Below are 22,489 nucleotides of genomic sequence, written 5' to 3'. Positions count from 1 at the left end.
ATATACGTGGGAACTACAGGGATAACATCAATGTAGTTCTTCTGTAACAGTAAAAGCTCAAAAGGTACATCTCTGTAATTGGCCCTAAAATGAAATGGAAGTAATCACAGTTTTTCCACAAACTACAACTGCTTATTAGAAAATCAGTTGTTCAAATGAGTGCATCAGACTGCAAAAATGTAAACTTGTGCAATAGTTGTTATGTTCTGTTGCTAAAATGAGTTCTGTTACTAATTTTATGCAAGCACACGCAAACACACGCACACACACATGGTCATGCTATTTCCAGTTGGCCCTGTGGAGTTTGTGAAGCCCAACTAAATCTGTAGAAGCAGATTAAGTTACACAGGAGACTCATGCCACTGTCATAAAGTTTCAAGTTCACCACCATCTACTGCAGTATGCCGGTGCCGAAGGATTGACCACATTTCCCCCAAGCTAGCATAAGCTGACAAGTCAACCAGGTACTGTAATGTACGAAGCAAACATATGAGATTCTGCTTGACCATGTCTGACAGTTTATATATTTTTAAATGAACTGAGTTTGTTTTCTGACTATCCCTTCACAGTCACAACTGACCACCACAGAGAGAAAGTGACATGTTTCAATTTAAGGAACTGCACCATGCTTTCATGAATGTAACTCTTTCTTTTTTTTTCTGGATGCTTGTGTGTGTGTATGTTTGTGTTTGTGTGTGATGTTATGCATGTTTTAGATCATCATGCTGGATGTGTTGATAATAGGCAGTGGGCCCCATGCTTTGACCTTAGCCAGCTTGCTGTCCAACCCTGATTTGAACTCTCACCATGGACATGACCCACCCGTTTTGTCTTCCTGCTCAGACTGTCAGAGGTCTGAAACATCAAAGAAAAAACGTTGCAGTGGAAAGAGGAAGAGGATTGTGACAGTTGGTATGGTGGTTTGCCTTTCAATAAATCATTCACAAGGATGATGCAATTTAAGAATGAGAAATATGACATGAGTTAAAAATCATGCTGTCAAACAAAGTCTTTTAAGGGCTCGCACTCAATTTGAAATTAAAAAATTTTGACCATGAAATCACAAGACAAATTTTAGACAGACCGCTCCTTAGTTACTCACTTAATGGTGATTAATGATATACCCCACTTGGACAGTGAGCCTGAAGCCCAGCACAGTCCTTCTGATTTCGAGATAGCTGTCCTGTTTCAAGGTTCGGGAGGTTAACTTGCTTTAAAAACTAAAATGCATTTTACACATGTCAAGTTACTACTGTCTTATTGGTCACATTGATGTACAGTAGCCAGTTAGAGAATGCTGGTGTTTTTCATTAATAATAATCATTCATGTGATTATTTCTGCAGGCCAGATGCTGGAGGAGCAGCTGGAAAAGTTGCTCATATCAGAGAGGTCCTGTTGCCATCCACTTAGTATTCGAGTGGTAGATACTTATGGCGAATGGACCACTTTGTGGGAGAGCCAGTTTACTTCTTTAAACATCCCTCATCTACGCTCACACACTCTGGTTCACACAGATCCTTTCAATAAGGTATAAAACATACAACTTCTGTGGAAGCAGAAAAAAAAGAAAGAGTTTTAGGTGCTTCAAAGTAAATCATACGTGCTTGTGTGAATATTGTCTTTGACAGAAAGCCCTTCAGGACTTTGTGGTTAAACATGAGCGTTTGGCAGAGCTTCACAGTCTTCCAGACCAGGTTTACATACTGGATGAAAATGCTTTCTTCAATGACATGCGACTCGGCAAGAAAGAGAGGAAACGGCTAAATATCGCCTCAACGTTGAAGAAGAATTTATCATTCAGCCTGCCTGGAACCCAACTAAGTGTGGATTTCTTTAAAGCACAGGTCAGATAAAATTTCAATATCAACAGGTGTTTTATTGACTTAATTTAGCAGGATTCCACCTTAATAAGTTGTTATATACTTTCCATTTAGTTTCTGATCACCAAAAGTTGAAAAACTGCAACTTAATGATCTTTGTTACAGTTTTAGTTTTATTTTACACATTTGAAGATCATTTTCAGCTAAAACTTTACAGAATAGTTTGAATCTATTCATGAAAAGATTATTTAGCCATTGAAGTTGTTGACTACTCAGTGTTAAATCTGAATAGGAAATGAGACATAACTGACAAGATATTTCACCAGTAACCTCGTAGGTGACTAAAATGCCAACCATGATATAATACAAACAGGCCAGCTAAATTGGGTTGTAACTTTTTCTATCTTAAAACTTTTTGTGCCATTTTCACATCTCTGACCAGTAGTCAACGACTGGTTGAATAGCATTAGATTAAAAGTCATTCAATACTCTTTCTTGACTCACTTAACCTCATCACTTCAGTTGTTCCATGGAGAAACAGGGTGTAAAATGTGTGTGCAACATAAATACTGTGCTATGTTTGCATCACTTTACATGTTATACAAACACATAGCCAAAAGAATGTCAGTGAAAAGCTAAAATGGGGACAAAACAATGTTATTATGAGCTAGCAGAGCCAACGAGAGCTAACAATAACCACACTCATGGCAGAGAAGACAGAGGGTCAAAGACAACAAATAGCAAGCATCTGACGCACAGAGACCAGCTGTGCTACAAAATCACTCCAACACAAAGCAGATCTTTGTCCATGTTATACTCTGTTTTTCATTGGCAGAGCAAAGCTGCAGCACCAACATTAGCATTAACGCAACCAAAAGGTAGCCACGGCTCAGATTCTTCCACATAGTTCTGATTACTGCCCCTTAGTGGTAAAAACGTGTTACAGCATAGGGATGTGCATGTAGCAGGAAGCAGAGGTATGTGGTGTCCCTACTCTTTCACTTGAGTGACAAGCTAGCAGATGAGTCTGCAATTTAAAGTTGAGATAGAACCTCATTACAGAATTACAAAGAATTTCTTGTGGATCATATAAAATACTTCATAATGCAGCTTGTTACATCATATAGGGTTGTTATTGTTTTCTCCTTTTCTGCAACAACTTAGCAAGCATCATTAACTTATTTTACATGGGGGTTACAAGCTGGTCAAGCTGGTTCCACAGCATCCTCTGCTGGATCTGTGATCTGAAACATTACAGAACCTCAACATTTGAACAGGTTGCGAACATTCAAACTGTCCCCGCACCCAAACTAATGTTCAGACTTCATGAAAAAGTGTCAATCCTCTAGGCTACCTAAGTTTACAAAACAAGTTAACAAAAAGAAAATACATCAAGATAACATTAATGTGCTATTTGCACCAATTTCTGAGCTTTGCAGTTTTCTGAGGTATTTAAGGTTATTAATCTGCACGTGCAGGTGGAGAGATACGAGTTGGAAAAAGTGCTGTTGAAAGGAACAGTGGAACGCATCACGCCTGTGATTGAGGACACGGAAGAGGCTGAAGAAGTGAAGGAAAAACTGGATGAAGCGAGAAGCGAATCAAAGAAGCAAGTTCAATATTTTCAAGTCCTACTACAAGATGGTGCTGTTCTAAAAGCCCGCCAAGTAGTCATGGCAACAGGTCCAACCCGTGCACAGATGGCAAACATTCCTGCATGGGTGAAAAACCTTGAGGAGAACTACCCAGAAGAGCGCTTGCAACACACAGTTCATCTCATGCACCAGGTGCCAAACTATAAGCAAAAACTCAGAGATACAAACTGTCCAAAAGAGGAAGAGACTCTTCGTACTCAGGGTAAGTAAAATTTTCTGCTGAAGATTATAGACTGATGTTTAAAAGTGAAAAGATAAATAAATAACTAATAAGTAACATTTTTAATAATTCATCAGGATGTGTTTACTTTTATCACAAAGGTTTGTCCATCTTAAGATTTCAGTAACCATTTAACATACAGGCCTGATCGTCCTTTACAAGCAATCTGTGCTTATGTGTGTTTAGGATTGTATGTAGTGTGTGAGGCTGGGCAGAAAGTATTGGTAGTTGGTGGAGGTCTGACCAGCGCACATGTCGTTTCAATTGCCCTGCAGCAAGGGGCCAGCCATGTGACATGGGTCATGAGAAAGCATCTGCAGGTCTTGTGATTGTGTGGACAGCATGCGAATCAACCTTTAAAAAAAGAAATAAAAACTAACTACACCTGCTTTCTCCACATATATTGGCATCCACTTTGCTTTGCAGCTGAAACAGTTTGATGTGGGTGATGTGGAAAGCCTGGTGGGTCGCTACTCTCATGTGGAACATGGCATCAAGATGGATGGCCAAGCTTACTTACGACAGTTCTATAATGAACGGAGTCTCCACAAACGGCTGGTTATGATTCATCAGGCGAGGAAAGGAGGAGCTGTCACTCCAGAGGCATACATTCACCTGCAGCCATTCATACTGAGCGGACAGGTGGAAGTAAAGACATACTGTCAGGTAACGTTGCACATGCATGTAACCTTAGAAAAAGAAGTGTTTAAAAAGGAGAGTAGAGGCGGGGAGTGCTGTTACAAATTTGATGGGATCAAAGTGTGACTCTGAGGCCAAGAGTATGAAATTATTTTTGAAAGTGTACTGTCACATTGATTAGATTAAATAAATCTAGCAGATGAAAAAATGAGCTAAAAAGACTTTTAAAAAAAAACATTGAAGTGTATCGTGACCAGAAATAATTTGAAACAGCTGGATCAACAATGGGAATAATTTCTTTTTATGGGATTTCTACTTTTTTTGCTTAGCTTTTATCTGTCAGTTAGCACATTTGCATGTCACTAGATAAACAAAATAATCATTGTGTTAGTGAATTAAAAACTACTGTGATGGACTGGCGACCTGTCCATGGTATACCTTCTCTCTAACCTGATGATTGATAGACTCCATCTTCCCAGCGACTCTTTAACTAGAGTAAGCTGAACAGAAAATGAAAGAATGGATGAAATCAAAGCTATAATTTCAAACCGCTGTTTAAACAATAAATATCGATTGGAATGGCTAAGGTGTACCCAGATTTCACTATTCTTCAGAAAGATTACTTAGAAGACATTCAGATGGAAATCTGAGAAGAATATTTACAATTGTGATCTGGCAGAATTTTATTCAATTTATCCACTCAAACAGGAAGACACTTTTAGACAAACAGCAGTTAACAGCTGACACACAACATTTGGATAAATAGGAACTGAAACTGGTGAAAAACAGGGCAAGTGGACTGCCCCGAAGATATTTTGTGCAACTAAATCCACCCCTGCATAACTTAACTCAGATTTTAAATGTAACTAGTGTCTCTGCTTAGATCAAATGTCTACTGTTTGTTCAGTGATATTGCAATTTGAGAAAGCTGTACTCTTGTTTCATACCAGAACAAGTGACTGCATCCTTTTTTAATAAACAGTGTATGTGCAAATCGGGTGTACTATACAGTACATGCATTTTACTCATATCTTGAGTATGATATTTGTATGACTTTGTATGACAATTCCACAGGTCTAAAAGACCCACGGTGGCCTTTTAGAGCACTACAGGCTCTAAAAGGGGAGATATATATTAAAGAAGGATGGTGTTTTCTCCAGGCTGTAGATCTACTATGAGTTTAAGGTACAGGTGTTAAATAATCATCTACATCTACAGTGACTGAGCACCACTGTTGGTGGAGGTATTTTAAAATATCTCTAATTTTCCGGTACCAGCATCAGTGCCGCCACATTCCGTCTTGCTATCTCCATGACCTGATGTTGATTACAACAGCACAAGATCAAAATCTCTGCAAGCATGTTAATGAAGTTGTGAAAATAAAACTTACAGTTGAGTTAATATCAATAGAAAATTAGTGCCAAATGATGAGAACAAATCGTTTTATTTGTGTGCAGGTGCACATTTTTGCAGGTCAATCAGCTGGACCAATCTGTCGCTGTTATTATTTTTTATTCTTTAACTCTTTCTTTCTTTCAGTCAGGCCACTGGGAACTGTCCCACTGCTCCCAACGACCAGTCTGGGCCTGCCAACTGATGAGCACAAATCCTTATTTTTGTCAGGCTTGGACTAGACTAAAATGATAAAATGAAAGGGTCGAGGTTAAATTCACAAGAAAGATAAAAAACAAGACAGCGCTCGAAGAGGAGGCGGTTAAATACTGGAAAATTACACATAGCCTATCTTCAAAACCTCCATCAACAGTGGTGTTATGTCACCTAAGATCATGTGAGTTAACTCTTTAATTAATGACATATGTGAGTAAGCAGCTTGTTGTTAAAGGGGCAACCTTTTATCTGAAAATAATATGATGACCACTGGTTGACATTCTTCATGACACTGATGTGCAATAATGAACCTGGGACCACCTCCGGTCAAAACTTTATTCTGCTGTAAATGTTGCCATGCTTTGTTGCTAAATTGTTAAACTTCACATTTGCCCAAACATAAAACTACCAATAGATATTCTAATCATATATTTTGGGTTTCCCGGTGTAATGTGGATACAATTTAAAAATGTTAAATAATTACTCTTGTGTTAAACTGACAGGTAAATATTTTAATACTTTGGCTGCTTGACCATACCAGTCTGTCCACACTGTCCTCATCTGACCATATGCAACACATAGTTGCAAAACTGTGACAGTGATGAACATTTTGTTAGTACAGTTTAAATGCTGAAAAACTGATTTGATTTATCAGTGTGTTTCTCTGGTTTTTATCTTTGGTGGTTAAATGTGCTTGATATCTGAGAGGTTAATGTCATAAATCCATACACAATATGGACTTGTGTGTGTGTGTGTGTGTGTGTGTGTGTGTGTGTGTGTGTGTGTGTGTGTGTGTGCGTGTGTGTGTGTGTGTGTGTTGCAAATTTGCTGGTGAAAGTTTTGAAAATATCTGTAAATTTCTGGACTGCCAACCCTGCCTGTCGCCCACTGATTGCTGGGAAGCTTCCTGTAACCTTGAATTGGATTATGTAGGTAGGAAAACAGATAGATAGATAGATGGATGGAAGGATGGATGGATGGATGGATTAAATTTTTCCGGTATTTGCCCACCTCCTCTTCAAGCGCCGTCTTGTTGTTTTTTTGTTTAGTTTAGTTTAGTTTTTTTAACCCTCCCCCACCGCCCTTTTATTCTGAGTCCAGCACCAGAGCCCCACATTCCTGTCTTGCTATCTCCATGACCTCTGGTGTTTATTACAACAGCACGCTGTCAAGTTCGCTGCAAGCATCCTGATGAGTTTTTGAAAATAAACCTTACTGCTGACATTTTCATCATTTGACAATTCGTACCAACTGATAAGCACAAATTTTGTGTGAAATTGGAGAAAAGGGCCAAATGTTTAAAAAAAAAAAAAAAAAAAAAAAAAAAAAGACCACTTGTTGGGTGTAGGGTTTAGGTTAGATACCCTAAGAATTTATTAGATCACATTGTTATAGAGTTATATAGTTTTTCTCCCAGTTTACCATGCTCTCATGAAAAAGCCATGCTTGGTTCTATAGTCCCTTGGCAGATCCTTTTATTCGAGCAACTTACATATGAGAAGTGATCAGGTAACCATAGCAATGAATCTCTCTTTGGAGAAAACAGAAGTACCCAGAGACAATCTACACCATTGGGATAACATGCAAACTCCACACAGAAAGGCCACTATTTAAACCTTCCAGCCAAGGCTCAAACCAGCAACCTCCTTGCTGTGAAGTACTAACCAATACACCACCGTGCAGTGGCTGTGGCTGAAAAGGGCAGATCCATGGGTAGCTACTGGGACACAAGCCAGGACTTGATCACCCCACCAGGACTTGATCACCCCAGCTGGGTCACCTGAGTGTGTGATGTTGGGAGACCCGAAACCCCTGATGAACCCTGGATGCATCGATGATGATGCGTCCCTGTGCATCCATGAGATCTTTCTTTAACATGTCTTGCTTTCAACATAGATTAGATTTGACTTAATAATGTCGTTTTGGTACACAGTAAAGATTGAAACACATCTTCTAATTCATCAGGTTAAACAGTGAGGAAGTGATCCAGACAAAGGCATGAATGTTTAGCAAAACTGGTCTAAAGTTGCTTTGATTGCAGGGTAAGAGAGCTCATCTTTCTTTTGTTCAGATAAAAAAAAACAAAAAACTGGGCAACTCAGTGATTCAAGGGTCATGTATAAAATTATAGATACATCACAAGACCCATTTCTGCAACTCATATAATCTCAAGATAAAATATATTTTACATAAAATTCCACCATTGTATTAGGCTCTGCGCTTGATGGGCTTGCCGGGCCCTGGGGATCTCGGGCTTCTCCTTGACACTTTGGGGCCTTGCTATGGTCCCATTACAAATACACTGCTTTCTACTGCATGGCACTGATATTTATGTGTTGTCAGGTTCCCTGCAGGTATGTTTACATGTGTTCTTGCATATCTATATTATTTCATATTAGGTATCCTGTTGTTCCATAGCACTGTAGCAGTTTGTGTGTGTATGTGTGTGAATACTGTGAATTTGGCAGCTTAGACAATTTTTTTATTCACTTCAATTCTGCATCTTTCTCTCGTCTCTTTTCTTTCCTTTTTTCTCTCTTCCTACCTTCCCATCCCCTGCCAGGTTCAGCATTACCATATTAGGATTTAAGATTACAATAAAAATAATAAAAAGAAAAAATTCAGATTATAAAGGGCAGCGATATATAAGACACGTCTCCCTTGGTAGAGTAAATCTGTCCGGCTAAATATGGCACACAGCCATTCTGTATGCTACAATGCTGGACAGGACAGGGTAAAAGAAATAAATGGTCATGTATCAAATTATAGATATATCACATGACCAATTTCTGCAACTCAAATTGTCTCAACATAAAATATATTATACATGAAATTCAACCATTAAAATGATGGCCAATAATTTTAATGGAGCATGGACAAATCATGTTGGTTGTCTTCAGAGTCAAACCTTCAAACTTAAGTATTATAAGTACAGATAGTTGACTTTCATCTTATGCAACTTTCAGGTGAGTGAAGGCAGCTGGTGCTACAGGAACCAGGCATGGCATATGTCCCTGAGCACTGGGGAGAAGTGGGAAGGAGATATGATCTGGCTTGCCACCGGCTGCAAACTTGATGTCAGACAAGATCCACTGCTTTCTGAAGTGATGAAAGAATTCCCAGTTCAGGTAGGTTCGGAAAAAATTTTGATTTAAGCACATATAATTGTGAATCTATACAAATGTGTAACAAAATATGTAAAATAAATTCTTGGTCTCCGGGCAGTATACATCTTTTTTTTTCTTTACTAACCCGAGTATGTTTTTACAATATAGCCTGAGCTAGACAACACTCAGATTAATAAAATGTGATTAGTACAATGTTGATAAAATTATAATAAATAATTGGGTTATTCCCCATTGGAGGTGATAGATGGATGGCCCTGCATATCAGAGAGCTTACAGTGGAAAGATGGGTGCCAGCTCTACCTGATGGGGCAGTACACTGCTCTTCAGGTACACTTTATTCATGGGACTTTACAATAAAAACATAACCAGGGTAACCAAGAATCTTTGTTTTTATAATCTTCCCACATAGGTTGGACCTCATGCAGTAAACTTAGCTGGTGGACAAGCTGCAAGCATGCGAATTGCAAAGGACATCATGCGCCGTCAGATGCAGGGTAGTGGACAAACTTCTGATATGCATGAGGAAAAAACAAAAATTGAAGAGTATATTCAACAGATGCAAGGACTATTTTGGCTTTAACATGCCTGTTTTACATGGTATCTTTTATCACAAGGTACACATAGCACAAATGGAATCATAAAATCATTGTAAACTTAATTCCAACTTAGGTTTTTCTTTGATTTACTGGGTCAAATGACTCGAGGTGTTTATTAATGTTTGTGGAATGCACAACACAAAGCAAACAAGGCACTCAACAACCAGTGATTTAAAATTACAACCAATTTGCAAATCATCTTTAGGGCCTTATTGTTATCCTTGGCTTGGCATCTGTGAATTCTGTATTCATGAACTTGTTTTACAGTCTGTTTTTTTATTGTTATTATTATCATTGTTAGTCATAAGACCTCCAGATGGAAATAAACACAGAACAAATTCACCATGGTGTTCTTTGCTTTTTAGTCTATTTCTGCATAATTTCCTTTTGTTTTATATCTTTGCAGCCTATTTGTATCTCCATCAATACTTCTCACAGTCTCTTGGTGGATGAAGGATCTACTGTACACCTTATCATTTGAGGATCTTTTCACTCTTTGTGGATCTGCGTAATTTGTTTGGGGCAATTATGCTTAATTTGCCATGAATATCTTAGAATTCTGACTTTTTTCTAAGAATTCGGATAAGAATCTTGGACGTCTGATTTTTCTCAGATTTTTTTTTCTTCAGTGGCCCTCTTCGTATCCTTCAGAGTATGCAAATTAATCCTTACTATTCTTTAAGAACTATTCAGGTGGAGATTGCTGCTGTTTTTTATAAAGTCTTCATTAAACTACCTGATGTTAAGGCAACTCGTACAAAGTTTTCTTTACCTTGTCACCTCCCCCACTTGCTTACAATCCAGCCCTGTTAAATCCCCACCCCGCCTCTTCAGGAAGTCCTGATCTACCTGACAGTGAACGGTGTTGCATTCATTCAGGTTTGGTCTGAAAACTGTAGAAACCGAAGCCGCATCAGGGCTGTTTTTCATATACGTAGACAGGTGAGTTGCATCTGTTATGCAAACAGCTTACTTGTTTTCTTTGACTGCGTGTTGTGTGAATGTGAGACTTGGAGGGGATTGTTTACATAGTGCAGACTGTTTTTTGCTATGCAGCGTTAGGACGCAGAGGAAGCAGGAGACTGTCGACAAACCCGAAGCTGCTTCAGCAGAAACGATCGTGTAAAACAGATGGGTGATGTAACAGTTTATAGAAATTATTATATGGGCAAATTCGTGAAAATGGGGATGACTAAACCGTATGAAGCAGCTGATCATCCACCGAAGTGATCAGCTGACCGACCGCTGACGTCACACTGGTCAACCACGTGTTTGTATGAATCGGCCAGTTAGCAAAGAGTGTTTTTAAATCGGGAAAAACCCACTGATTTCGTGGTCCATCTGGCTGTCTCGGCACGATATTTCGAAGTAGCTTTCTTCATTTTGGAAATATTCTCGGCACAGTTTCCGTCCTTGGTCCAGTTTTGTTTTTTCAGTATAATTCATCCATCAATTTTACTTGATTAGAAGAGTTTGCTTTGAGGCTTCTATCTCCAACTAAAATGAAACAACTATAATTAATAAAGGGATTTTATTTTCCACTTTTAAAGGTGGGGTATGTAAGATTTTCAATATTTAAAAAAAAAAAAAAAAAATTAACTAAAAATAACTACAATCATAATTAGTTTTTTTTTTTTTTTAAACATGTAGGTTCCAGTCTGTCCATATTTGATGTGTTATTAAATTACAAGTTTAATTAATGACAAAGACCCTTCTTAAATGTTTGCCTACCAGTAAAAAAATGTGCTTTTTATCATTTGTCATTAATTAAACTTGTAATTTAATAAAGCATCAAATATGGACAGACTGGAACCTACATGTTCAAAAAACTTTCTAATTATGATTGTAATTATTTTATTTGTTAATTTATTTTGAAAATATTGAAAATCTTACATACTCCACCTTTAATGTTTCAGTGGAGCTGAATTTAAGCGTCTACTTTTTATTCTCTTCGAGGTGTATGCCCAATACTCCTGTTAGAATAAGTTGGGAATAAAATGAATTGATTGATTGCTTATTATTTCCATGGACTAAAGTTTACAGATGTGATGCAAAAGAAGTGTGTTGAACAACTATAATATTCAGTTAAATTAACATTATGATTAAGTCAGTGGATTACAGTTGCCCAGTTTAACTTCTGTTAAACACAAAATATTATTGAATTATTTTTTAATTACTGAATTATTAAGCAGCAACATTAATAGTTGTCAAACATCTCAAAAAGGAACTTTTTAAACAATACATCTTTTTGTTTTTGTCCAGTGCAAAACAATCCTTTTTGTCATACCTTTTAAAAACTGACTGACTGGGGACAAATGTATGTTTTGCAGTGTCCAGTGAAAACATTTTCTAGTAACAATGAATGTGAGGAAGGTGCTAAAGATCATACTAAGTGTGGAGCAGTCAGAGGGAGTCGGCGCCCGTGTCCGCAGGAGCATCGGGAAAAATCAAGTAAGCTCTTCAATTAATTGTAATTCAACTGATATTTTTGGTTCCTTAAAACTAAAAACATATCAAATGATTGTCATGTATATCATTTAACTATTTTTAACATATTTTACTTACAGCTGAGTAACCTGGATCCTTTCCTGTTGTTAGATGAATTCAAAGTCAGCAAGCCAGCAGGTTTTCCTGACCACCCTCATCGAGGATTTGAAACGGTAAGAAAGTGCTGCTTGGAATTTTAAGTATTTTATGGAAAATAAAAAGGAAAGGATACTGCTAATTTGTGTATCTTTGTACAACTTGATCCTTTTTTTTTTTTTGCTGTTGATTGAAATAAATCCATTTGGTTGGTTTGGTCAAGTAGACCAAACAAGTTCCCATTTTCATGTTTTAAATGCAAAACTATAAATGGTTAAATAAATATACATGATCTGGATCTTTGTTTCCCATATAACAGTAATAAAATGGTACAGAATAGGTGAAGTACAGACATCACCAGAAAATGAAATTTGGACTTTAATCACTAGAGGGCAATAACAGGACAGTTTCTGGAGAGTAAAAATTGTCTCTTGCAACAGTGTAAACTCAATATTCAAAGATGTTTATAAATCATACTTTTAAGACAAAAGATAACTACATATTTTTCTAGCACTGTGTCGTGACATTGTAATATCAATCTCAGCCTGAAAGGCCATGTTTTTTGAAAAATCCTTTGTTTTGCAAGATCTTTGTTGAACGTATCCTGCATGTTACGCATGTGTATTCTCTATTCATTTCCCCCTTTTTTTTCCAACTGTGAAACCTTGCTAATCTTGTGATTTAGGGATTGTCATCACCTTATGCATTTTACAGACTCGTTAATCAAACAACTTGTATCAGAGAAAATGTGTTTTTTCCTACCTCTCAATTTAAACAACATATGTACTTCAGTGTTCATTCATTTTTCTTCTTCACTAATAAATGAGGGTAATTGAGGACAGATGTGACAGGTTTGATGACCTTCAGCTAGCAGGCACCTGATACAGCCTTTTACCCTCTTTGGAAGAAGCACAGAGTTCCTTGATTTAAGTATTTGTGACAAGTTCTATTCTCAAAGTTTGCTCGACATTCGCTTAAGTGTGTTTGAATTGGCAGATTTAACTTAAATCTCCCAATGTGCTTGGACAGAACTAGCTCTCAATCCCAGCATGACTTTCAACAGGTGTGTTTGTTCTCACTCACATGGTTTTTTAAATCACCCAGCTGTGGAGACTGATCACATGCAGTTCACTGCAAGGGTCCAAACTTCCCTCCCTTACACAGCTGTTCACCTTTGAACCTGTGACCCCACATTGACCAGCATTTCTTCCTGTCCTGCCTGACCACTGCAGCAATGAAATAAGTGTAAACTAGATTTTTATGCCTTGATGAAACACCTTTTTGTAAAACAATGGGCCAAATTCATAGAACTATGAATATTATGTAATATATTATATCATATTAGTTTAATAAAGTTGTCTTTTTTTAAAATAAAAAAGAAACAAAGCCATTATTTCATGTATTTGTTTTGAAATATGGCTCCTTTTCTATAACTATTGTGTTTTTGTGTGTTTCAGGTCACATATGTTTTACAGGGGATCACGGCCCACGAGGACTTCTGTGGCCATTCAGGACAACTGAAACCTGGTGATCTGCAAGTACTGAATTATGAAATTACTTGACACATTGCCTTTTGCCTGCTAACTGCTGGGATAGGTCCAGCACCCTGCAACCCTGAATCAGATTGAGCAGTAAAGAAAATTGATGAAACTGATTGAATGAATACTTGAAATTTCTATGTCATCACTTATTCTCACCTTACTGCCAAGAATTATGAGACTTGCTGTTTGTACAGCAAATGGGAAGCTACACTTACAATTGGGCAAAAAGATTAGGATTATTTTGTCCACAGGTAGCAAAATCTTCCCAAAAGCTTATTGAGCAATGCTGAGAAGTTCTCTCAAGATTTTTCTCAAATTATCAAATTGTTTTAATTTTATTCTTGATGACTTGGTATTGTATCTTGTGGCATGAAAAGTGCCTAAGAAATAAAGTTAGATTTGATTTGATTCTTTGCACATAACCCTTCCAAATTAAAGAAATATAATCTGCTCCTTTTATTCAGGAAGTCAAAGTCTCTGCTATCATTATTATAATGTCAGTGTAAAGTTGTATGATTTTAAGTAATCCTTGGCATGAGCCTTAAACATTCTCCTACCTTGTTATTATAAAAGGGAATAAAGTTACATTGGCAGAATCTTACTATAGTGTATTGGAATAAAAATTCCCACCAACTCATTACAAATGGATTCTTATGTTCTGCAGTGACTCTAATTGGATATTATGCCCTCTGGATTGTTTCCTGTGTTGTTAAAGCAGTAAAATTGTATCCACATACACACACACACACACAAGAACACGCTGTCTGCTGACTCAGCTTCCACCTGCAGCAGAGGTTCAGTCAGTTCAGCTGAATTTGCTCGAACCTACCTTCTTCCCCCTCTGCTATTTGGGTGCCTCATTGGAGCTACAGATGCTCAGACAGCTGGTTTTCTTGTAGGTAAAACTAGGGGTCTCAGATGACAGCAGGATCTTTGGTTAAAGGAGGTGGTGGAGCTGTGTTATTTACAGAAAAGGATCTTAAATTTTCACAGTTACAGTAGTTCAAATAAATCCAACACATATTTTAGAGATTGAAGTCTTTTCTTTAATCAGTCTGTTAAAATTAAATTTTTTAAATGTATTATAGAAACAAGTCAGCTAAGCTTTGTGCCACTATTAGAGGGAGTCTTGGCACATGCTTTGGGTAGGGATGGGTGGAGGGAGCACTTTCTACACGTTAAGCTGTTGTTCATTTCACCAAAGCAAGATCCAAGCTACAGCTTGTTGTAAAGGGGACTAACCAGGTTTTCCAATGATGATCTGTAATATAAAACAAATTGTCGTTATTAAAGGAGAAATAATAATCCAAACACAACTTCCTGTTTTTTATGCAAACTTGAGTTGTTGATGTTTAAAAACAAATCCAAATTAAAATAACATAATCCATAAGTTTCAAGAAAAAAAACTTCCCAGTATCGAGTCTTTTTAAAAGCATTTGTACCTGTATATAGAGAGATGTGATGTGATGTGATGTGATATGATATATTTGTATTTTGTCTACCAGTGGATGACTGCAGGAAGGGGCATAGTACATGCTGAAATGGCCATGTCAGAAGAGCAAGTGCTGGGCTTACAGCTGTGGGTGAACCTGGCAAAACGTGAAAAGATGGTGGAACCAGCATACCAGGAGCTTAAAAGCTCAGAGGTCCCCAAACTTAACCAAGGAGGAGTTACAGTCGGTGTCATATCAGGAGAAGCATTGGGAGCAAAGGTGCATGAATTAATTTGTCTAGGACTGAGATATCACTGCAGCATTATATAGTCAGGACAGTACTTTGAAACTGAGCATCTTCCCTGTAAACTGCCGATGGCAGGATGTTTGATCATTTACAGGATGGTCAAAGCAAACAAGAAAAACAGAGAAGCAATGACACAAACTTGCGTGCATTTCTGTGTTTGTGTTGAAAGGAAAAAGGGAATGTCTGTTTACCACATTGTGTGACCACAGTGAGTGTCTGGCTGAAAAGAGGAAGCAGCCAATGAGCAGATTCTTCTGGCCTGTGAGGGATGTCTTGGTATGATGTGGTGTGCGGCTAGAAGGTTGTTTTTCTATTATGTAAGAATCAGTGGAAGCTGACACGTAGCCTGTTAAAGGATCGGATCCCTAATGACGAATCGCGGTCAAGAGAGGATGAGAGAGAAGATAAATTAGTCATGGGCAGGTTACGTGAAAATTTACTGTATCTGGCTAATGAATCACTTCAGTCTAAAAACCAGTCATTCTGACTCCTCTTCCAACAACTGTTTGACTGCTTGAATTCAAACAAGAGAAAAAAAAGCAGCTGTCAGAGCAACTGTTTGACTTTAAGCATTCAAACAGTTGTTTTGACAGCTGCTTTTTTTCTTAATTTTTTTTTTCCTTTTAACAGAAGCTTGTTGGATCTTTTTTCTTGATTTTTGTAACTTTCCATTTCCCCAAAATGCCACTATACTCATTGCTTCCGTGGCCTGAATAGTTCCCAATAGGATACTGAAAGAAAACCAAAGAGAGAAAAAAATTATACAGAATGAAATTAAGTAAAGAAAATCTTAAAGTGAGTTTAAAAAAAAACAAAAAAAAAACAAAGTGATAGTAGCTGACTTTAATGTTTTTTGGTGAGGTTGTTATCAGTCATCAGTTTAGCTTAAAATATTTTTATCTCTTTCATCACTGCATACCTTTTTATCTGCTAAATCATGTAATACAGGCCCTTTTAAGCATGGACAGAAACAGAGGATATTGTATTGCTATATAATTCCCACACTTGATGAATAGCATTAAAGGCACATTGTGTTACTGACATCTAGTGAGTAATGAATAATTTTAACAAGATAACTTCAAATGCCAAACACAGTTGTGACTGAACGGTAGACAAAATTCTTCCTGGCAAACACATGATTTATCTGCAAGTGTATCCCGTGGCTTTTAGTGCAACAATAGCTACATTTAAAAATTGTGTACTTCTTATTGTACAACGTTTCTCTCTAAATGCTTTTTTAAGGAGTGAGTTTTCAAAAACACTTCTCTAGCATCTGTTAAATCACAGTTTTAAAGCTTAGAGAGTTTTCACAGCCTTGTTTGTCTATTGACAGACACCATGATATTAATGGTGCCGTAAGTGTGGCAGCTGTCATGTTTTTTGACTCACAGCAAGTAGTCATGAATGGTTCTTTGTAAGAGGAAAAAAAACAAACTGTTATTTTAGTAAATCAGTTAGGTACCAATAGAAACACATTTTATATAATTTAAAAGCAGTTTGAAAAAAATTTATTTTGTTGTTTACTGTACTTTTAATTATACAAGAAAGCATTGCTGTTTAAAAAAAATACATAGGTATTAATACATTGAATAACCAATTAGAGTTACTTCTTTCTTTTTATATAGTCAAAGGTTTATACAAGAACACCAACCTTGTTCCTAGACTTCAAAATGCAGGCAGGAGCCATGCATGTGCAACCAGTACCCGCAGGTAGGTAAACATTTCTAAATGCATAGCGACAACCGTCTATGTTCCTTGTTCCTGTTATTACTTCCTTTATTGGAACCCTGAACTTTCCCTATCATGAGATGACCCTATTTCCTGTAAGCTGTAAAGACTATTGTTCCAACATCATTGGGTTCAAAACAAACAAAAACTACAAGATCATAGATGTGAGGTTTATTTCAAACATTCAGGTGTAAATCTGTGGAATATATTCATGTCAAAAAATGCATTTTCCTGTGAAATTTAGCTTTCAAATTACACACTTTTGCTGCACTACCTGAAGATTGTGTGAAAGGATTGTTGAGTCTATGTATTGCACTGGCCTTGAACTAAACATCAGGTTGGCTGAATATTTTCACCATATCCAAACATGATTATTTGGATATAAACCAATAGTGCTCTCCAAAAGGATAAAAACACAATATGACCTTTTCTTCTTTTTAAGGAGAATTCTCTTTCAGAGACCCTTGGGTGTAATTTTGTTATCTGTGCTGAAATCCTTCTTACCAACCTTGGGAATAATTTGTAATGTGATATAGAAATATTTTCAATAGTTGATTTAAATAAATTTAAAAAAAAAAAAAAGCGTGGTCATTTTTTACTAATTTTGTCACATTAGTCATTCAGCAAATCTTGCATTTGGTTACTTCTAAACTGACCGTGCACAACTGGAGGAATATATGTGAGCTGTGTCAAAAACTTGTTTATGATGCTTGGAAGTAACCAAACACATATCTGGACTTTGGTTCAAGACAACACAACTGTTTAAATGATTAAGCTACTTTTTCCTCACTTATGAATAACATTTGTTTTATTGTTAGGATGGACTACCTTCATCTATACCCTGTCAGGAAACATTCATGTTGGTGAGTTTTATCATATTCATGAAGTATTGTCTTTGTAACAAGAAATGGTTCATTTCTCCTATTATTCCATAGTTAATTGATTATCTTAAATAGGAAAACTTGCTGATTATCCTGATGAATCTTAAATTCTTTGGTTTGTTATGCTTGTTCTTTGGTGTCCTTCCTTTCTTGGATTGCTGCCATACCTACTCTACAAATGTGTGATCTTAGGCCAATCACAGCTTTCTTTTTATGTACAGCCAAGGGATCCCTCTGCTCAACTTTAAAGCTCAATGGATTTACATTTGCACTCAGTTACGATCTTGTTAGTTATCAGGTTGGCCTGAACCAAGAATCTGTATTGAAATATCACTGTATCACTAAGGGCATCGTCTGTTACAGCTTTACCTTCTTAATTTCATACATAATGCTGCTTTTTGAGAAGACTGTGTGATCAGGGAATTCCCCGTCGCATAAGAGCAAACCTTTTTCGACAGTAATCTCCTTTTCTTGGTTGGTTTGTCAGAATTTCCCTTTTAAAAAATCTGTCATAAAATGTTGTTTTGAATTTGCTCCTTTGTAGCACTGCAGGATCTCTGAGACTTTATGTAATTTCTGCCAGATGTTTTAATGACACAAGAGGATGAATGTGGCTGCTGAGAATGTTTCAATGTTTAGTCTTTAACTCCACATGTAGTCTGGCCAGATCTGGATAAGCTGGCTTTGATCAATGGATCCAAGACAATTACTACTTTTTTTTTTCAGCTTTTAGCAAGTTTTACAGCAGAGAAACCAGAAGAGGTGAAAATGTCTGAAACCTGCAGAGGTCATTATTTACCTTTTACACCACAATGGTTTTGTTATGATACAAATGAGTGAAATAATTTGTGGAATAAATGATCATACCAATAAAGCTGACATCAGACCTTAATCAACTGATGAATTATTAATATAAACAAAAGAACAGATTGTTTTTTCTGTGACAAAAACTATTTTTTTCTTTTCAATTAGAAAGTGCCCTCTATTAATGTAAGCTGTAATATTAAATTACCTCTTTCTTCCTTTCTAACATGACTGAAACACCAGTGTCAAATTGACAGAATGGGTATTGATAATATCACTTTGTGGAAATCATTGATTATGATTGCAATGATTTAAAGGTCCAGATCAGGAGCAGCACCAGGTGGAGCCCCATCACACAGTGGTGTTTGGAAATGGAGACTGTGTCGAGTTTGAAAACAAGGCAAGAAAACTACATTATTCTCCCTTCTTTGTACAAAGTTCATCATAGAGCAAGTCTGCTTCAGATCTTATCTGGCAGTCAGAAATCTTTTAAGAGTTTTGGTTTAATTTGTTATTAAATTTAATCAGAAAACACTTTTTTTTAACACACTGTAATAGAACTATTTTAGGTCATGGCACTGAATATCTGGTAAGGGTCTGTTCTAAGGATAAGAAAAAGGTTCGTTGCTTAATTCCAACCTCGTTTAGGGGGAGCCGGACATGTAAACACTGTTGACAAGTGTTAATTAACATTAAATCTATAAGGCATAAATGTGTATGCATTAATGAAATTACCTTTTGAATCTGAGGAACCATGTGCCAAAACCATGGCTGCAACAGAAATTTTAAAAAAAAGCTTCACCTGCGTTTGCACCATCTATGCTGTTTTTCTGCTTCATTTTGTCAGATTCTTCTCTTCCTCTCCATATATGAATCACTTTAAATCAGCAGAGCTCTGCACTTTGCCTTGCAAAAACTTTTTACTGTGACATTTCAGTGCTGGACCAGGCAAATAATGCTTACCAGTCAAAAGTCTTATAAAGTAGGAAGTTGCTGTAAGTGATCAGCTAGTAAAATTCCAAGCTTGTCTCCTCTGTAGTGTTTCAGTGTTTTGGGTTTTTTTTGTTTTGTTTTGTTTTTTTTTGTTTTTTTTTACTAGTTCTAAGGTCCATAATTTTAATCTTGTTAAGCCAGAAGATGCCACATGACCCTCTCGAGTATCAAGAGTGGAATCTGTTAATCCTTTTCATACCAGCTTTAGTTAGCTTCAGAATTCACAACCACATTTAGTAAAACCTTCAGGAAAAAACTTAAATTTTCTTTTGAGGTATAATCACTTGATTTTTTTTCTATTTTCTTTTCTTGCTGGTTTTATAAAGAGAAATGAAAAGATTGAATAGAAGCAAAAGTTAGAAGAAAATTAACATTTGTATGTAAAACATGTTTACTTCTCCTTCTTCAGTTTGTTACAACTCTGATTGGTCTTAGTATCCATTGAAAGGTGTCATTTCTCATCAAAAATAAAGGTTTTAGTTCATCCATTTCCCAAATAGACATAATTGACAACATTATCTTTACTCCCTCAGAGTTCTGATATTTCTCATTTTGTGCTGATTGCTGGGGAACCAATCAATGAGCCTGTTGTACGACACGGTAAAATCTGTTTTATTCCCTTATTGATACTAACCACAAGTTTCTGAACAGAACAATATTTGCTCTTTTCGGATCCTAACTTCTCTTTTAATGATTTGTTGTTTAACTTTCAGGCCCGTTTGTAATGACCACAGAGGAGGAGATCAGAGAGGCTATCAGTGACTACAAGACCAGCAAAAATGGCTTTGAAAGGGCCAAAAATTGGAGGTCCAAAATCAGAGATGCTGTTTGAATGCTTCCTTTTGTTTTGTGAGTCGTTCTGTTATCTTGAAAATATGTTTCTAGATATTGAGATAACCATGAAGCATTTTGGTTGGTGTTATAGCTTATAGGTTATATATTAGCTTTTTTGTTAAAAGAAAATGTTTGTCAGTTTGAAACAGGTAATCATAGTCTCATCTTTACTGCCTTGCTCATCCACGGCAACCTTTTTTCTAAGACGTCTTTGTCGCCTTAAAATCTGTCTACCTCATTTAGCCTCAGTTACTCAGTTATCATCAGTCACTAATGAGTGTTAGAACAAAAGATACTGTGTCATACTGAGATGCATGTAAGACTGTGTGTTTATGTAGGAAGGACAAAAATAGCTATAATCTGAGGAAACGCAGCATATGGCTTCGATAACAATACATTTTTATGTACCAGAACTCTAGAAACTGAATCAAGCAGATATATTTACATACGGAAAATATGCATACAGAGACTAAATGAACTGACAAATGTTTTTATGCTCTTTGCTGCTGTAGATCCACTGATTTTTAAGACACTACTGACCACATTTATTGTTACTTTGATGCTGACTTAATCATGACAGCAATGAGAAGAAATGTCTGAATAAAAACTTTTAAGTGTTGCTATGCTAATTTCTACACTGTATTTAGCTTTTTGTTATTGAAATGAAAGCAGTGAGGCATCTTCCAAGAGAGACCAAAGATCTAACATCTAAACCAGTATACCTGTTTGCTCCTGCATCTTTCATTTTGTCTGCTCAAAAATAAAAATTTACAAAAGGTGCTGCATTAACATTTGATCATTTTTCAAAAAAGATTTACATTTTTAACATCTAAACATGTAAAACTTACATAAATGCTTTGTATAATGTCAGATATGATTTTGCATTGCATAATTATCAGCAATAGAATAAGATTGCATAACATGCATGTAATATATTTACTTCATGGAACATTCCTATAACAAATTACATCCTATATCAAAAAAGGCAAGAATAGGAAGTGGGTGGAGTGTCTGAGACAGGGTTGGTGCTGGCATCTTATTTCCTCTTGCATGTTTAGCGAGGTCTGGATCACATTTAAAACACATGTTGCTCTCAGGCTATATGCGGTTTGGTAACTGCAGAAGAAAGGACATTGTTAGGAAATTAAACAGGCAGGGGACTTGATCACTTGACATAAGGATGTTGAAAAGGGAAAACGAAATTGGAAGCAAATAAAAAGGACTGTTTTAATGTTGCAGGACCTGCATAGAAGAAATAAGGTCAGACCAAGGCGGACTTAAAAGCTCTAATGTGCGTGTATTGTTTTTATATGTTTTTCGTATCCAGAAAAGCCACAGTATAATATAGACTAACAAAGACTGACAGCTGCAAAATTCAGATACTGGAGCTGTTATTACAAGCTCTGATGAGAACAAAAAGTTTGTCCAGATCATTTACTTAGAGACCCTGAAATATCTCTGAGGTCTTCTGATTTTTTTGGACAAAAGAAATGATGCAGACAGGAGGATTTAGGTAGAAACTTTTCCTCATGTTTTGTTTTCTGCAGATATTTTCTGAATGTTTTAGAGGCTCGTTATCCAAGTGGACACCTCTGCATCAAAGCTCTTGCACTGTATTTTAAAGCCTCTCTCCATTTGGCTCACGGGTGTCTGGGTTGCTGTGACAGGTTACGTCTGGCTCAGACACACACGCTCACACTCTTCTTTGCAGCTGGAAG

At 36.7% G+C, this 22,489-nt stretch overlaps 2 protein-coding genes across 4 annotated transcripts; both read left to right on the top strand.

Moving 5' to 3' along the window:
- Nucleotides 1–368: 368 nt before the first annotated feature.
- LOC306755698 (uncharacterized protein) lies at nt 369–11,251 on the top strand. Of its 2 annotated transcripts, XM_079240192.1 has the most exons (11): nt 369–464; nt 717–912; nt 1,345–1,529; nt 1,630–1,845; nt 3,300–3,678; nt 3,883–4,016; nt 4,123–4,362; nt 8,910–9,071; nt 9,309–9,398; nt 9,481–9,565; nt 10,074–11,251. In XM_079240192.1, the coding sequence occupies exons 2-11, from the start codon at nt 723–725 to the stop codon at nt 10,118–10,120; spliced, it is 1,728 nt and encodes a 575-aa protein (XP_079096318.1). In that variant the 5' UTR covers nt 369–464; nt 717–722; the 3' UTR covers nt 10,121–11,251. The 2 variants fall into 2 exon arrangements, with proteins under 2 accessions (XP_079096318.1, XP_079096317.1); XM_079240191.1 differs by lacking the exon at nt 10,074–11,251 and having other exon boundaries at nt 9,481–10,037.
- pir (pirin) lies at nt 10,468–21,520 on the top strand. 2 transcript variants are annotated; one of them, XM_079240211.1, is made up of 10 exons: nt 10,468–10,609; nt 11,998–12,118; nt 12,235–12,327; nt 13,708–13,788; nt 15,297–15,503; nt 17,157–17,241; nt 18,078–18,122; nt 19,262–19,344; nt 20,471–20,537; nt 20,651–21,520. In XM_079240211.1, exons 2-10 carry the CDS (start codon nt 12,026–12,028, stop codon nt 20,767–20,769), a joined length of 873 nt encoding a protein of 290 aa, XP_079096337.1. In that variant the 5' UTR covers nt 10,468–10,609; nt 11,998–12,025; the 3' UTR covers nt 20,770–21,520. The 2 variants fall into 2 exon arrangements, with proteins under 2 accessions (XP_079096337.1, XP_079096336.1); XM_079240210.1 differs by lacking the exon at nt 10,468–10,609 and having other exon boundaries at nt 11,405–12,118; nt 12,266–12,327.
- The last annotated feature ends 969 nt before the right edge of the window (nt 21,521–22,489 follow it).

The sequence above is a fragment of the Telmatherina bonti genome (assembly GCF_933228915.1).
Source record: "Telmatherina bonti genome assembly, chromosome: 1".
Lineage (NCBI taxonomy): Eukaryota > Metazoa > Chordata > Actinopteri > Atheriniformes > Telmatherinidae > Telmatherina > Telmatherina bonti.
The sequence above is the reverse complement of the archived record's forward strand: the minus strand, read 5'-3'. Positions and strand labels throughout refer to the sequence as shown.

Coding starts and splice junctions, on each gene's coding strand:
- pir (XM_079240210.1), top strand. CDS start 11,983: ATGTATGTTTTGCAGTGTCCAGTGAAAACATTTTCTAGTAACAATGAA. Junction 19,345..20,470: donor GTGTCGAGTTTGAAAACAAG/GCAAGAAAACTA, acceptor TTACTCCCTCAG/AGTTCTGATATTTCTCATTT. Junction 20,538..20,650: donor TGAGCCTGTTGTACGACACG/GTAAAATCTGTT, acceptor TTTAACTTTCAG/GCCCGTTTGTAATGACCACA.
- LOC306755698 (XM_079240191.1), top strand. CDS start 723: ATGCTGGATGTGTTGATAATAGGCAGTGGGCCCCATGCTTTGACCTTA. Junction 1,846..3,299: donor TGGATTTCTTTAAAGCACAG/GTCAGATAAAAT, acceptor CTGCACGTGCAG/GTGGAGAGATACGAGTTGGA. Junction 4,363..8,909: donor AAGTAAAGACATACTGTCAG/GTAACGTTGCAC, acceptor TGCAACTTTCAG/GTGAGTGAAGGCAGCTGGTG.